This window comes from Gopherus evgoodei, chromosome 13 (assembly GCF_007399415.2).
Source record: "Gopherus evgoodei ecotype Sinaloan lineage chromosome 13, rGopEvg1_v1.p, whole genome shotgun sequence".
In the NCBI taxonomy this organism is placed as follows: Eukaryota; Metazoa; Chordata; order Testudines; family Testudinidae; genus Gopherus; species Gopherus evgoodei.
In genome coordinates this window covers 14,016,984-14,032,330 of record NC_044334.1, presented here as the reverse complement: position 1 = coordinate 14,032,330, position 15,347 = coordinate 14,016,984, and the positions used below count along the sequence as shown (strand labels likewise).

Sequence of the window (15,347 nt, the reverse complement as noted above, 5' to 3'; positions counted from 1 at the left end):
CTGCACACCAGGGCATACTTGTGTCTGCCAGGAGAGCTGCTGAAGTTAATGAGAATCCATGCAGTTGCAGAACTACGCCTCATGCACTGCCAGTTACAGAATCGAGGCCTTAGAATAAAAAGTATTTCTGACGCTGTTCTGGATAAATAAATCACCATCAAAATACACCATTCACCTGATAGAGAATATGTGAGAATCAAGTTGAATGCTCTCTCTCTCTTTCAACCTTAACAATTCACCAGTAGCTACTCAAAGAGAGAGAAGAAGCCTAAGAAATTCCTAGGTAACATTACTCATTAGCAGAGAGAAAGGGAGACCTTTTCTTCCATCTACATTTCCAGCCAGTAGTCTCTGCTGTTTGTGTATTAGCTAAAAACTGAAGCAGGCCTTGGAAGAAGCACTAAATTCAGAGCTGAATATTCTGATTCTGTTTAGTTCACAGAATCCATGGTATCTATAAAATGTGTATGAGAAAAAAATTGTTCCTTTGGCTGAGTTAATTGTCAACAATAGATGCAGTTCTGCACCCGTAAAGCATGTTAATTTATACAGAGGCCAGCAACCCAGTGACCTTGAAAAATGGGCCCCAACTTCAAAATGCAGTTCTGGTGTTTGTAATGCATCATTATAGGCCTGATCCTACCCCCTTGAAGTTAGTGGGAGTTTTGCCACTGGCTTCAGTTGCTGCAGGATTGAACCCCATGAGCCTATATCTAGCATCCGCGTAGCAGAGCTTGAATGTAAGGTGCCAAAGGAAGAGCCAGTTGAGAAGCACTGCAGGCCTCCCTTTGGTTTCCACATAGAACTACAATGCTGATGAAGTCTTTAGGGTTCGGAAATATCTGCAAAGCTTCATATTGCTCACATGAAAAAATATCCAGACAGGTGGATGCTTGTCAAAAGAGCATTTGCAGTTGCAAATTGCAGTGACGTAGCAGGGCTACTGTCTGTATGCTTTGCGTTTAGCGGAAAATGACACACAGTCGTTAAACACATCTAGTCAGTTCTAGGAAGGGTGGCATCATTTTTACAGATGCAAGCGACACCTACAAAACGGATGCATCCATTTTTGTGCCCACAGTTGAACTATGTGAACAAATCAGAATTTAGGCACATCTAGCTACCTAACTGCAGTGCGGGTAATTTAAGGTGCAAATGCTCATATCTCTGCCCACACTTCATTCTGTCAACACAAAACTGCGAGCTCAAATTACACCCTCGGGAACAAAGGTTCATCCTCAGGCAAGCTGAATATTATATATCCGCCCTCCCCTGTGTGTGTTATACAGAACTCTAGAAGCTGAAACAAAGCTTTCAAACCAAGTCAGGTAAGAACAAAAGCATAGCAACTCAAGCCTAAAGGTGGCAGCTCTGATATCTGTTCTAATGAGCCTTACGTGGCATCTAAATATATAGATAATCCTTGGAAAATTGAAATTGCCAATTCATAATTGCTGATCCCAGTTACTCTAAAACTAGCCAAGATTCACCCTTTGTGGCCTATGACTATAAGAGGCATTATCAGTGCTCCGCTGGTGCTTCACCTGCTTACAGGGCTAGTGCATCTGTGGTTTTTGGGACATTTTTGGTTTGTTTGTTTTTTGTTATGGTATTGTTTGATGAGGAAGGGGAGTATCTGTAGGTGGGATAGAAAGTAAGTAAGATCATAGGCAGAGGAGCTCAGGCAGGCGGTAGGAAGGGAGGCAGTAGTCTCCCAGTAAATGCACATTGAGGGCAGCCTCCTAGTGCTATCCATCTGGGACACCTAAAATGCAGTCTAAAGGGGTCAGTTTTGCTTGGCTGCTGTGCAGCTACTTGAGGGAAGGGGCCTCTCTCCTGACCTAATGCACCCCAATTCAGGAGCCTGGCCCAATGGGAGTTCTTATGGTCGGGGAGTACCAAGAGTCGGCAAAGCTGGTTCTACTCAGGGTGACCAGATGTCCTAATTTTATAGGGACCGTCCCATATTCGGGGCTTTTTCTTATATAGGTGTCTATTACCCTTCACCCCGTCCCGATTTTTCACACTTGCTGTCTGGTCACCCTAGTTCTACTGTCAGCAATAGCTTGTGCAAAATGGGCAGGTTGGGCCAGAGACATGGCTTGGACGGGAACGCTGTGCTGTGCCTGCTTTAAATCCAGAGCAGCAGCCTGCTTCCTAGCTTCACAACACCTCTCAGAGCTGCACCTGGAGTGGCACAACTCTGTCTAGTCCAGGGGTACGCAATCTATGGCACGCGTGCGAGCTGATTTTCAGTGGCACTCACACTGTCTGAGTTCTGGCCGGTCTGCGGGGCTCTGCATTTTAATTTAATTTTAAATTAAGCTTCTTAAGCATTTTAAAAACCTTATTTACTTTACATACAACAATAGTTTAGTTATATATTATAGACTGATAGAAAGAGACCTTCTAAAAACATTAAAATGTGTTACTGGCACACAAAACCTTAAATCAGAGTGAACAAATGAAGACTCGGCACATCACTTCTGAAAGGTTGCTGACCCCTGGTCTAGCCCATAACACAGGGCTGTTGCTTAATCCCACTCTTCAGAGCTAGGCACCATAGCTGCATGATTGTATTTCTCTGCAAACCACAGGGATTTCTCTGTTTTGTACCTGTGAAATTTCACAGCTCAAGCTGCCGAGGAAGTGGGAACAGACATGCGGAGAGGAAACACTCAAATACTGTATTGCAGTTAATCAGTGTGAAGCATTTAACTCTTGGAGTTTATTTATAAGCAACTTGAGCTTCAGCCCTCTCTGTACTGTGAGCTGCCCAGAACTCCTGGCTTCCTTGTGTGCTGGAGGAGGTGGTACAGGAAAATGGCAGGGTAGAACAGTAGCCTCCATAAGGAGGGTAAGTACATCCACATAGTATAGCATCTTAAAATGAGAATAAAACATAAATTACTGTAAACAATTTAATCTTAATCCCTTAAAAAAATCTATAAGCGATTAGGTAAACAAAGCCAGAATTAGTAGCCAAATTGACAAAGGATTTGCTGTCAGTGCAGGTCAGCACATGGAGACAATCTCAAATCTGGAGTAATTCCATCGAAGGCACTGGAGTTACACCGAATCTGAATTTAGCTGGCAAGACCCAACAATAGATGGCTTATATTTCATGGATTACCTGAAACAAGTAATGTAAATGCAGAATGCCATTCATGCCACAGTATGCCAGTCCTGTTACAGTAACTTTCCATTAGATCAGCTGACTAAATATTTCATATAGGTCTTGGCAGCTCTTCGGCAAAACAGAGCACAATTAGATTCTGCAGTAAAAAAGGTGTTGACAGAATCTGCGATAATAACGGTCCTGAGCAACATCAGGATGAGCTGTAGCATGGTGCCTGAATACCTCTTCTCTGCATTCCTATTCCCACTGATCTGGCACATCAAACTGTGAAATTTCACAGCTGCGTGGTGCTTAACGGAAAAATCACTCTGTTTGGGGTTTTGCTGAGAAATAGTCTCAGGCAGCTTCTCTGCATTTGAAATGTTTTCTCATTCCCTTTGTCTTGTGCCACAGACTCTAATGTCCCATTTGCTAAGGTTGTGGCTAAACGGATGGTGGGATACATAAGGAATACGTTGTTTTCAAAATCAGATCCTTGTGGTTCAGAATACTTGAACGCAAATGATTTCTGTTTATGAGGACACGGGTACTCAGAGGTAAAGTTACTTGCCTGGGGATGCACTGGGTAGTTAGTGGACCTGAATTCTAGTCCTGCTTCAGATACTGACGTGTTGTGTGATCTTAACACATCACTTCACTTGTCCTCAGATTCTCCCTTTGTAAAACGGGGGCAGGAATGTTTACAGACGTAGTAATACCTTGCATTTACATAGCGCTCGTATGAAGTCACCTAGGCAGGAATAGAACTCAGGGCTTTCCAGCTTCCAGCACTCTGCTAATTCCTCTAGAGTCTAGGCCATGTGTTTTTGGTGTATGAAGGCTCCAGCCCCTCCTCTTTTAGCTTGTTCAAAATTCCCATGTGCAAATTTTCACAGGAAAGTGGCTTTTTGAGGGGTTCCATCTTTCACTGTGAATAACTTTCCGACTCCTCAAATTTCACAAAAGATCAAAATAGCTTGCAAAATTGTTTGTGAAAGTTTGTCATCAATTTCATCCAGCTGTAATACCAGTCACCTAGAGGTCCCTCACTAAGAGTTACTGCTGAAGATACTAGACTAGTTCAGAGAACTTGTAGACAGCCAGTGACTTTCTTTGGAGTCATGAAATGCATTGAGAGATCTCTTGGTGGTCAGAGGAGCTTAGATTGAAAGAAGGAGAACAGCGTGATGCCAGATACCAGTAGCTTGAAAGAGAAAGGAAATCTGAAATGTCAATTACGCTTTGGTATCTACCAACAGTATTAGAGCTTTCACCTCCAGACTCACTGAATAGTCATTATTAGATGTCCTTTTAGTTGTGAAGTGCTGTTGCTTAGTACGGGCACTTCTTCTTTCAGACCAATGGGCCATATCTTTTAAGATCTTTGCTTTGTATCTACTCAGTGGGTATTTGACTGGATCAGTATTATATCTGGGCTTTTTTTTGGTAAATGGGTCAAATTCAGCCAAATAGCTTCAGCTGGAAAAAAATTGGGGGGAAAAATTGAAATGGCTCAAAAAGAAAGGTTTTGATTTTTGTTTTGTTTGGAAATGGTGTCTCGTTTAAAAAAGTAACATAAAAAAAGGTGAGGGTGTCAGAAAACATCCAAAAATGACCCAAAACAAAACAAGTCAAAATGAAAAAAAATGTCCATGCGGCCACAAACTGAAAAGGTTCCTAGTTCACATGAACATAGTCCAGTTTGAAGACGGCTACATTGATGTGAACTAGGAACCTTTTAGTTCATCTCTGCCACATCTACAGAGGGCAGTTATAGCGCAGCTATTCAGACCCCTACACCCTCCCCCCGTAGTCCAAGCTGCAGGACAGAATAGACATAGCCTGAGACACAGACCCGTGAAGTGTCTTACCTAAGATTATACTGGAGGTCAGTGGCACATTCCTATCCACTGCACCACATTGCAGACCATAGCTTCATAGTTATTGCAGATAAACGCACATAAGATGAATAACACTATTAACGGCAAGATGCTCCAACCCATTTATCAACTCTGAGAAGAAAGAGGGGGAAAAAATCCCTCTCTCTTTTCTGGAAAGCCCATAAATCCCTTAGGGCTCTTTCCTCAGATGGCTCTTATTTGACAATAAGATGCACCAAGGTGACTTCTTATGTAACATATGTCACAACAAGAGGAGGGCTCCTCTTGCAGATAAGCAATTAGTGGTGTGTCATTAGTGACACCTGCACCTGTTTGGTATTTTCAAATCTTTCATTTTTCAGGCAGAACCAGAGTGGGAGATGCTCCCGCTGAAATTATTCACAGCAATTATTATTGGAGTGAGTGGAGGCACACGCTCTGTGATAGGGGAAGCGTGGCTGGCTGACACCTCAGTCACTTTGGTGAGCGTTTTCTGTGTGTTTCCTGATGCCTGTAGCCTGACAAGCACAGATATAATTTCAGAATGCTGTGCAGATCCATCTTTTTGAATTCCACCCTGCTTTCTTAGACTATCAGGAGCTTTTCCTTTGGACACCCACTGTCCTTCAAAGACAGTTAATCTCATAACTGTAATCTTGTATAAATGGCAAAGCTGTTATTTATCCTGATTTGTTAGGTCACACTGACACTGTGTGAATGTGCATGAGTCTGGTCCAAAGATCCTGCAAATTGGCATCTTAACTAATGTACTGCAGTCCAGCAATCCAAGCCAATGTTACTTGTCCCTCCAGCAGAAAAATATACTGCTTTGTGCTTTGGGTGTATTGCCTATTTAAACGACATGCAATTAAAAAAAACACCATTGGTACGAATGCCTAAGGAACAATCACAGCTCAGGTGCATATGGAACCTGATTCTGCAAGGTGCTGAGCAGTTCTTCAGAGAAGCTGATCACCCCTTTACTCCTGCTGTGAGCTAAGATTGCTTGGCACGCTTCGCACCTTGCAGGATTGGACCCTTGATGTTTCAGCAAATGGAAGGAAGCAGAAAACCAGAGAGGATGCATTTCACGACGAGACTTGGGGATGGTTTCTCAACGTATCTGGTGTCTGTCTGTACAACTTTTATACCTAATACGCAAGATATGTGGGAACAAACCTAAAGTCAGCAAAGAGAAAAAATAATTTCACTTAAAAACAAAGCAAAGCATGACTTTTTAAATCATGGAAAATGAGTGTTTAACCTCAGATGAGTTTTGTGAATCCAACAAACCGCTGCTTCCACAAAAAAAAAAAAAAAAAAAAAAAAGATAAAAAAGATGTTTGAGTTTTGTAAAATCTTCAGTGTTTAGGTTCATCCTTAATTGTTTATGTTTTCTGGAAAAGGGAGCATTATCTAAGGGACTAGAAAGGCAGTAGGAGCTGGGAATTGCTGAGTTCTTCTCCCAGACCTGCCACTGATTTGCTTTGTGGCCTTGCACCAACCAGTGACCCTCCTTGCCTCCATTTCCCTATCTGTAAGTTAATATTTACCTAGCACTTCACTGAGGGATAACGTGCAGTATTTTTAGCATGTTCTGAAACTCGCTGGAGCTTAGTTTCCTTTGCAAAGCGCTTCACCAGCGTAAGTATTTTGAAATGATTATAGTATTTGTGAAAGCTGCTCGACTGAAAAGCCTGGGGGTTGAAGTCCTCTCTCGATGCTTGTGGTATAGAAGGTACAGAGCAGGCTTGCCAGTCGACCCCTGAGCTGGAGGGACCAGTTCTTCAAAAACAATTAATAGCGTCTTCAGACTCATTCAGCCCTTGGTGAGTTCTGTTCTTCAAGCACCATCAAGACCAAATCGTCCCCTCATCCCTTCAGGCTCCTTCCAGAGACAGCCAACCAGGACATCAATTAGTGCTAATTCTGATGGTGTTTTTACAAATTATATATACCCTGTCCCATGAGGAAGAGGAATGGGAACCCCAACTCATTTCACAATGGCCACTGAAAAGGCATCAGGGGAAACTTTTGGTTGCTAAATCACTAGTCACCACTGACCAGGCTGGATCCAAACTAGTGACCTTGAAGATAAAATGACGACATTTAATTCCTCTGATCCATCAATTCCATGCAATTGCGGAGCTGTGTCTGCACAAATTATCTGCACCAAACCCCCTGTCTCTGTTGTGTGCGACACTAACCCACATTAAATCACTCTAAGCTGCACTGAAGGGCTGCCTCTCTGTGTCATTGCTTGCAGCATTACAGAACTTCATTGTTCACTTTATCAGATTTCTAATGGATTATTGAATGGCCAGAAAACACTTTTGCTATTTTTATTGTCTCCAGGGTGGAACCAGCGCTTACCCGGATCAAAGAAGATCGAAAGCGAATCATCCTACCAGCTATTGACAACATCAAGTACAACACTTTTGAAGTGCAGCAGTACGCCAATGCTGCCCATGGCTACAACTGGGGACTCTGGTGCATGTATATAATCCCACCCCAGGATTGGCTCGATAAAGGGGACGAGTCTGCTCCTATCAGGTGAATCACCAGTGCAATTGCTTTGTCGCTAACATTGTTTCCATTTCAGCTGCTGCCTGCTGCTGTGCAAGGTAAGGGAGGATGTGCTGCAGGCTCTCTACAGGACTAGTAAAGGTAGGCAGAACAAACATTGCCCATAAACACACGTACTTGCTTGTGGGGGTCTTCAAAACCTACAAGTGCATATGCCAAAGAGGTATTTAACTATGTGTGCATTTACCATATTGCCATGTGCAAACGCAGGATTTTGAGGGCATAATGGATGTGCAGAGGTTAGAAATAGGGCCCTCGGTGTGTAAAGGTCACAGCTCTAGCCAGGTACATGCCATAGCTCCTTTAGCTTTTGTTACTTATTCACATAATCAAAGTGTTTTCCAAGGAAAAGAAGGCACAATCCCTATCCCATCTGCCTGCCCAACCTTGTGTGTGTGTGTGTGTGTGTGTCTCTCTCTCTCTCTCTCTCTCTCGATCGTATTCCCCAGGCACCAATCACCTTGATATCCAAGGACTAATATTCTGTTGGCTTTTTCATATAGTTTTGGATGCCTTATGATTGCAAACAAAATGTTTGTGTCTTGGCACCATTTGTTGCCATCTAACTGCACCTACTGTGTTAACGTGCTGGTATATATGATGGCTTAGGTCCTTCAGAGATCCTGGCTAAGCTGTGGCTTTCAGGCAATGTGTAGTCTATTGGTACAATTTGCTAACCAGGACCCTGTTCACATTTCAGATATTATGGAGTTTCACCCAATACCTTGAAGCTTTCAAGGTGAACTGAAAGGTTGGCCAGTTGCATCAGCTGTGGCTAGTGAGAATGTGTATGTTAACTAAAAATATCTAGACAAAATTAATGTATCGTGTTAAAGGTTCTGTATGCAATGCTAAATGATTCTCTTCCGGCACACATTGTGCTGGAAATATATTAAAAACGGGGTGGAAGCTTTTATTCCTGGCATGCACCTTATTCTTCTCTACACCTTGAAGGACTGAGCTCTCATACTGGAAAGTGTCATTTCACTCCAAACCTGTGCAAACATTGCAGAGTTCATCATGAACAAGACAGGGTTTTGCTGAGGTTTGGCAACCGCGACAATGTGTGAGTAGCCCAGAGCCAGGTCCACACTAAAAAAAGTTAGGTCAACCCAGCTACTTTGCTCAGGGTGTGAAAAATCCACATCCCTGAGTGATGTAGTTAAGCCAACTTAACCCCTGGAGTAAGCAGTGCTAGGTTGATGGGAGAATCTAGCCTGGGTCTGGGCCCTTTAGCACTTCTGCTCAGACATACTGCCCCAGTGCAGTCTCTGAGTAACATGGAGATCTACTTTCCTTTTCAGGGCTCAGTCCTGCAAGATATTGAGCGTGCTGGCCCTGATCCAGAAATGCACTTAAGCATGTGCTTAACTTTAAGCACCTGAGTAGTCCCACTGCTTTCAGCCAAGTCTGAATGCTTTGCTGGTTGGAGCCAAAGCGCAGCGTCAAGCTCATGTACAGGAAAGTGTCCTTCTGCTTCAGAGCAAACCTTGAAATTGCTCTTAGATTCCTGCCTTTGCCTCATGACCACAGCACGGAACTGTACCGTAACATTAACCTTATTTATCACAGAGCAGCACAGTCCTTCATCACTGACCCTTTGCACTGTGTGAAGCCTCAATAAACTAGAGAGTAATTACTTAGGAAATCAGTTTTCCTGGATAACTTGCCTGCTTTTCTCACATTGTTTTTAAAGTGCAGTTGTTGTTTTATTTTTCCATTCAGCTCTTGGAAATAGTTTATTAATGGAGAAAATACATCAACCAAGGCTTTAGTTTCTGAAATCAGTATTTGTTCTGTGTTCCCAAGGGACAGTACATGCCTCATTGCCTCTGGGATATAAATAAAATCACAATATTAATTTTCATATACATTGTTCCAGTGTCTTGAACATCTACCATACTGGGGACAATGATTGTGCATCAGAAGAGGCTGAACCATGAAATCTCACTTTAGGAAGTTCCTATTGTCATTGTGGACCTGATTTGTTGCTGTCCTGAGCATCCAGCATGCCACCTGATGTCAGTGCAAGCTATACTTACTCAGCATCTCTGAAAATCAGCCTCAAGATCCTTTGGCAGAGGAAAAGGAAGGAAGGGATCATGTTTGTTTCTTGAAATACTGGAAGAGTCCATTTCACTTTAAATATACAGGGTCTGATTCGCCACTGCTTTACTCCAGTTTTATGCCGTGATCTCAATAGGGTTACAGTGGCATCAAACTGGATTAATGCAGTGGAAAGCCAGGCCCACAAACACAGGAGTAGTGTTGTTGAAATCTGATGCATTTAAGTGTCTAGTTCCCAAGAGCAGCAATTTTATTCTGTGCAGAACCTAAGTGAAGAAACTCTCCAGCTGAACAATACATAAGCTGCCCAGAGAGAGATGAGACAGCAGTGCTAGAATTGGGTGCCTGACCCTGATTACCAAATACCTGGGACACAGAGATGTTCTGATTACATGAGTGTCTCTTGTAAAATGATGAATTATATGCACTGAAATGCAGGCATCAGTGTCAAGCCGTGAATGCTGACTAATCTCGCTGGGAGCAAGTGCCTCAAAAAAGTTTAAGGTTGAGATTTTCAAGGGAGCGTAAGGAATTGGACATCCATCTAATATCGACACTAAATCAACATAGCTCGGATTGCTGATGGGCAGTCAGTGCATGTCCAGAAATGTGACATGCTGCTGGACTTGCAGTCCTTTTTAATAGAGGGAATTTTTCAGTGAAAGGTTTTTTCACTGGAAAATGCCAGTTCCTCAAAACGGAACCTTTATGTGGAAATGTATGTTTTGATGAACCTTTAGTTGGGCAAGTTTCCCAGGTCCAAGGTATTGGGGACAGAGAGAGACAAATAAACAGACACTGATCCAGAATGGCCAATAGCCTGGTTGTTAGGGCACACATCTGGGATATGGGAGACCCAGCTTAAAGTTCCAGCTCTAAATCAGGGAGAACAAGGATTTGAACCTGGGCCTCCCACGTCCCAGATGAGTGCCCTAAACACTGCTTTTTTTATTTTAATGGAAAATTTTATAAGTTCTTTTTTTGGTTCTGATAAAAAATGAAAACAAATTTTGAATTTTTTCACAAAACAGAATTCTTGTTTTCTTGCCAGCCGTAACATTTATTCTTCAAATATCAAGCATCCAAACAAGCCATCAAGCTAGTCTGCTATGCAGTTTAAATGCAATCCAGCTTTATAGCATTTCAGTCATATAAGTATCTGCACCAGGCACACAGTAGTAACAGTAATGGAAAAGGCGTGTATGAAAGTGCCACTGATGAAGCGAGACAAGGTGGGAGAGGTAATAGCTTTTATTAGACCACCTTCTGTTGGTGAAAGAGACAAGCCTTTGAGCTTACACAGAGCTCTTCTTCAGGTCTGGGAAAGCTAATCAGAATGTCACAGCTTAATACAAGGTGGAACAGACTATTAAGCGTAAGGAGTTAACAGATGTTGCAAGAGATCGTTCCTGGTAAAGTGGGCAGTCAGTACCTCTGCAGTCAGAAGACAGAGGAGGGTTGGTGGGTTGCAAATTGTTGTAATCAACCATATAGCCAGTGTCTTTATAAGACCATGATTTTTAATGTCTATCAGAGTTATGAATTTAGACTCATCTTTTGAAAGCATTGTGCAGGTTTCCTTTGAGGATTAGGACTAAGAAGTCCGATAGGGAGTGATCATTTTGTTCAAAGTGTTCACCCCTGGGTGATATGGTGTTTTTGTCTTTTATCATTGTTTCGGTGTGAAACTGATGAAGAGAAACAGGAAGTCCTTTTTGGAGCTGGCCTTTACAGCTCCCAGTGGAGGAGGCTTGCTAACTAGACAATATATACCAGTTCTGAGCAGCTTTGTCAGAAGGAAAGGGGAATCGGAGGAAAACATACTTTCCCCCATTCTCTGGGGTCAGCAAGGAGTTGCTATCACAACACTGGCATTCAGGGCATTAGTCACAGCAATCACATATTTATTCGTTTATTTCAAAGCAACCAAGTTTGCCTCTCAGTTCTGTTTTCACGTTCCTTAAAATATCATGCTAATGAAGCATCAGGTAAAGCGAACCAAGGCTTAGACCTCACAATTGTCAACAGATTCATCCTCACAGCATCTCTGTGAAGTAAGGAAATACCACTATGCCCATTTTATAGATGAGAACTGAGGCACAGAGAGACTAAGGGCCAGATTTTCAAAGGTATTTAAGCATTTCAAGATGCAGATTGTTGCCTAACAGGGTTTTTAAAATACCTAACTCCCAAGGGAGTTAGATGCCTAGGCCTTTTTCAAATCCCATTAGTGGTCTGTCTGTTTTTTTAGGCATCTAAATACTTTGAAAACCTGGCCCCAAGTGGCTTGCCCGCAGTCACAGAAGAATTTGGAAGGGCAGGGTCTACAGGTGCCCAGGCAAGTGCCCTTAGCACTAGGCCATCCTTCTTTTCCACCCTGACCCCCATCTCCATGCCAAGTACGTGCAATATGAGTGTCAAACACTGTCGTCCTGATCTGATGGCATAGCAGACTCATGCCAAGCATCTCCCAAACTTTAAGATTTACAGTGTATAGCTAGGAAAACGTGGGAACAGTTTTAGCTCTACTTAAGAAAAGCTCTGGTTTCAACTAAAAGCATTTATTAAACTGTCGAAGACATCCCTGCTATTTTCCAATTAGTGAGAACCCTGCAGACTTTCATGGAGAAAACAAATGAACCTGCGAAGAGATTGGCAGGCCTCGTCCTGTCCCATTAGTGTCGTTATTCCCCCCCCAACCCCCCCAAATGAAACACTTCCATAGACACATGGTAGCTACACTATAAACGTTAACTGCAAGCCTATTTTAGGAGTTGCAGACTGAGTATTTGTGTAAAGCCAGATTTTCAAAACAGCTCAGTACCCAGAAGTTCCCAATGGTCTCAATGGAGCCGGTGGAGATTCAGCTCCTGTTGAGGACTGTGGAGAATTCTCCCACATCTCCTTCAGAACCAAGGGAGCTGTTATATGTTGAAAACCTTTTGAGAACCTAGTCCCAATTGCAGCTGTTCAGCAGTCTTGAAAGTCAGGCCTATATTTATGCGTGTGTGTGTTTAAATTTCATTCTGTCAAATGTCATTTAAAGACTTGATCAGGAATTTTTCAGTGAACCATTTTTCATTGGAAAAATGCTGATTTGTCAAAATGAAAACATTTCATGGGAAAAGGTTGGTTTCAGTGGATTCCCTATTTTGAAATGTTTTGGTAACAGAGTTTGAGAATTGTCAGAATGCCCTGTTTCAACACTTTTTAAATGAAAAAGCTCCATTATTGGTTTGAAAGGACTTTTTGTTGAGAAATTTCAGTTAATTTATAGGAGGGAAATGGTTTTTAAAAAATAAAAAGGTCAGGTTTTAAACTAAATGTTTCAAGTAACCATATCCAGGTTTGTTCGTTTGGTTTGGTTGTTTGTTTCAGATGTTTCCTGTGCAGAAATTTGTGAGATTTCAACCTTTGATCTCAAGTAGGGATGGAAAATTTTTTTGAAATCTCGAAAATTCTTGTGGGTCGGGAAAACTGTTTCCCACCCAACTCTTATCATATAATTCCATTCTTCAAAACGGCAGATGGAAAGGAAGAAAAGAAAAGACAAATATTTCCTTTTTTTTAGGAGACAAAAGGATAAAAAAGTCTTCAAAATGTAAACAGAAGAATAAAAATGAGAACTTTAGCTCCTATAAGCAGTATGTCTGCCGATAGAATAGTTATCTCTTCTAAATCCATTCCCATACCGCCTACGTCATTGAAAGCTCTCTTTGCTGACTGTGCAGGTCTTGAACCCCATTTTGAGACATCTGAACTGACTCCTTAAAGGGACATCCTTGCCCCATTGAAGTAAATTCCAAAATTCCCACCAACTTTAACAGGGCCAAGATTTCACCGTTTGTCTGTTAAGAACTCAGAGGCAGAAGGCAGGATTAACTGGGGAAACAAATTGATGGAGTGGAAAAAGTAGCTCTTTCCCAGTGCTTATATTAAGTATAATGCCTTTCTCCATCAAAAGAGAGAGATTCTTGATAATCTTCCAAGCTAATAATATTAGGATCCTGGGATATCCAGAGGGGAGAATATATTTTTTAAAAATTAATTTCCACCTTTTTATTAGCTCTTTACATGAGTTTGATCCTCTCTCCAGATATCCCTGTATTTAGATGGTCTAATACATTTCCTAGGAAACAGCTTGCTTTTCATCTACCACAACGGTTGTTTTTGCCTTTTTCAATAGACAGCTAGAGGATTATGCAAGGAAATTGGGAGGATGGGAGGAAGTAGACCTTGCATATCAGAATACAAAGAAAGGAAAGTCACACCACACAGGCTTAAAGGAAGAAATGGTTGGTGTTTAAATCTGAGTTTTGCTGAATTAGGTTATTATGCTTCTATCTGTATTGCTGGAGCCCAGGCATTATGATGACGGAAAAGCATCATTAAATTCTCTCACAATTTTTAGAGATTTTTTTGTCTGAAACTCATGAGGAAGATTTCATCTTTGGTTACTGACTCAGTATTGCTCCCAATTCATTGTGGTTGGGGTTTTTTTTACTGCATGTCTCTTAGGTTATGTCTACACTGCATTTGGACATCCACAGCCTGAATGTCTACACCATGTTAAACAGCCCTGCAGCCTGAGCCCTGCGAGCCCATGTCGGCTGGCACAGGTCAGCCGCAGGTTTTTAACTGCAGTGTAGACGTACCTTTAGAGTATGTTTGCTCTGCAGGTGGTAGTGAGCCTACCATGCTAGCAGGACTCACGGTAGCAGGGCTTACACCAGCATGCTAAGAATAATTGCCTGGGCGTTGCAGCAGTGGCAGGCATCCAGGCCAACCACCCAGGCTCAAGCCCACCTTACTTCCTAGGTCCACGCTCAAGTGACTAGCCTGAGCCTCTGCCAGTGCTGAGGATCCATACAGCTATTTTTAGCGTGCTAGCGTGAGCCCCACTATCACACATCTGCTTACCTGGGCTGGTAGGATTGTGCCTCACTTCAGAGTAGACATCCCCTTGCATTTCTATGGCAAAAAGTTCTGGGCCAATTTCTTTTTGAAAATTGGCCTGGTGTCCAGCTGATCTCTTGTGCGTCTCACACCCTGATGTGCTGCGTAGCCTTTTAAAGTAGGGTTGCCAAGCCTCCAGGATTGGCCTGGAGTCTCCAGGAATTAAAGATTATGTCATGTCGTGAAATCTTCAGGAATGCATCCAACCGAAATTGGCAATCCTATTTTAAAGTGCGCCAGGACTCTGATGACGTGGCAGATAGTTCGAGTGGTGGAGAACAGGTTGTTCTCAAGTTGTATGCAGCTGTCATGATTCCTGTGTCAGTTAATCTAGAAGGAGGTTTTGGCCTAAATGAAGGACTTTAGAGTCTTAACATTTGTAAGGTTTTGATGCTGCTTGTCATGAAGGAAATCCTGAGATCACTTAGTCCTAGCTAATAGCTAATATTCCTCTTCCCCGTCCTCCAGAATTGTGGAGGGCAAATATTTCTCTTTTTTCACAAAGCGTTACTGTTAGTGGTGATTAAACCAACAGCTGCTCACGGGTGCAGATGCGGTTAAGCAGTCGGAACTTTTGGTACTTACTCGTACAATCCAAACATCTTGAATCTGCAAAATCGGGTTTGACATTTTGTAAGAACAGGCTGCCCCGTGAGATTGATTTATTTCTTCCCAGATTCGTATCACACAGAATATGCTTGCTTGTGGCGTTTTGGCTCTTAAGGTACAATTCTGCAGCT

The 15,347-nt window shown here is 42.4% G+C and overlaps 1 protein-coding gene across 3 annotated transcripts in view; it reads left to right on the top strand.

The window, feature by feature from the left end:
* The window catches only part of GALNT9 (polypeptide N-acetylgalactosaminyltransferase 9), a 205,036-nt gene that overhangs the window by 88,207 nt on the left and 101,482 nt on the right, over nucleotides 1-15,347 (top strand). For all 3 annotated transcript variants that reach the window (XM_030583466.1, XM_030583467.1, XM_030583468.1), the window contains one exon: nucleotides 7,354-7,551. In XM_030583466.1, coding sequence (XP_030439326.1) covers nucleotides 7,354-7,551 — 198 coding nt within the window. The remainder of the gene's footprint in view (nucleotides 1-7,353; nucleotides 7,552-15,347) is intronic.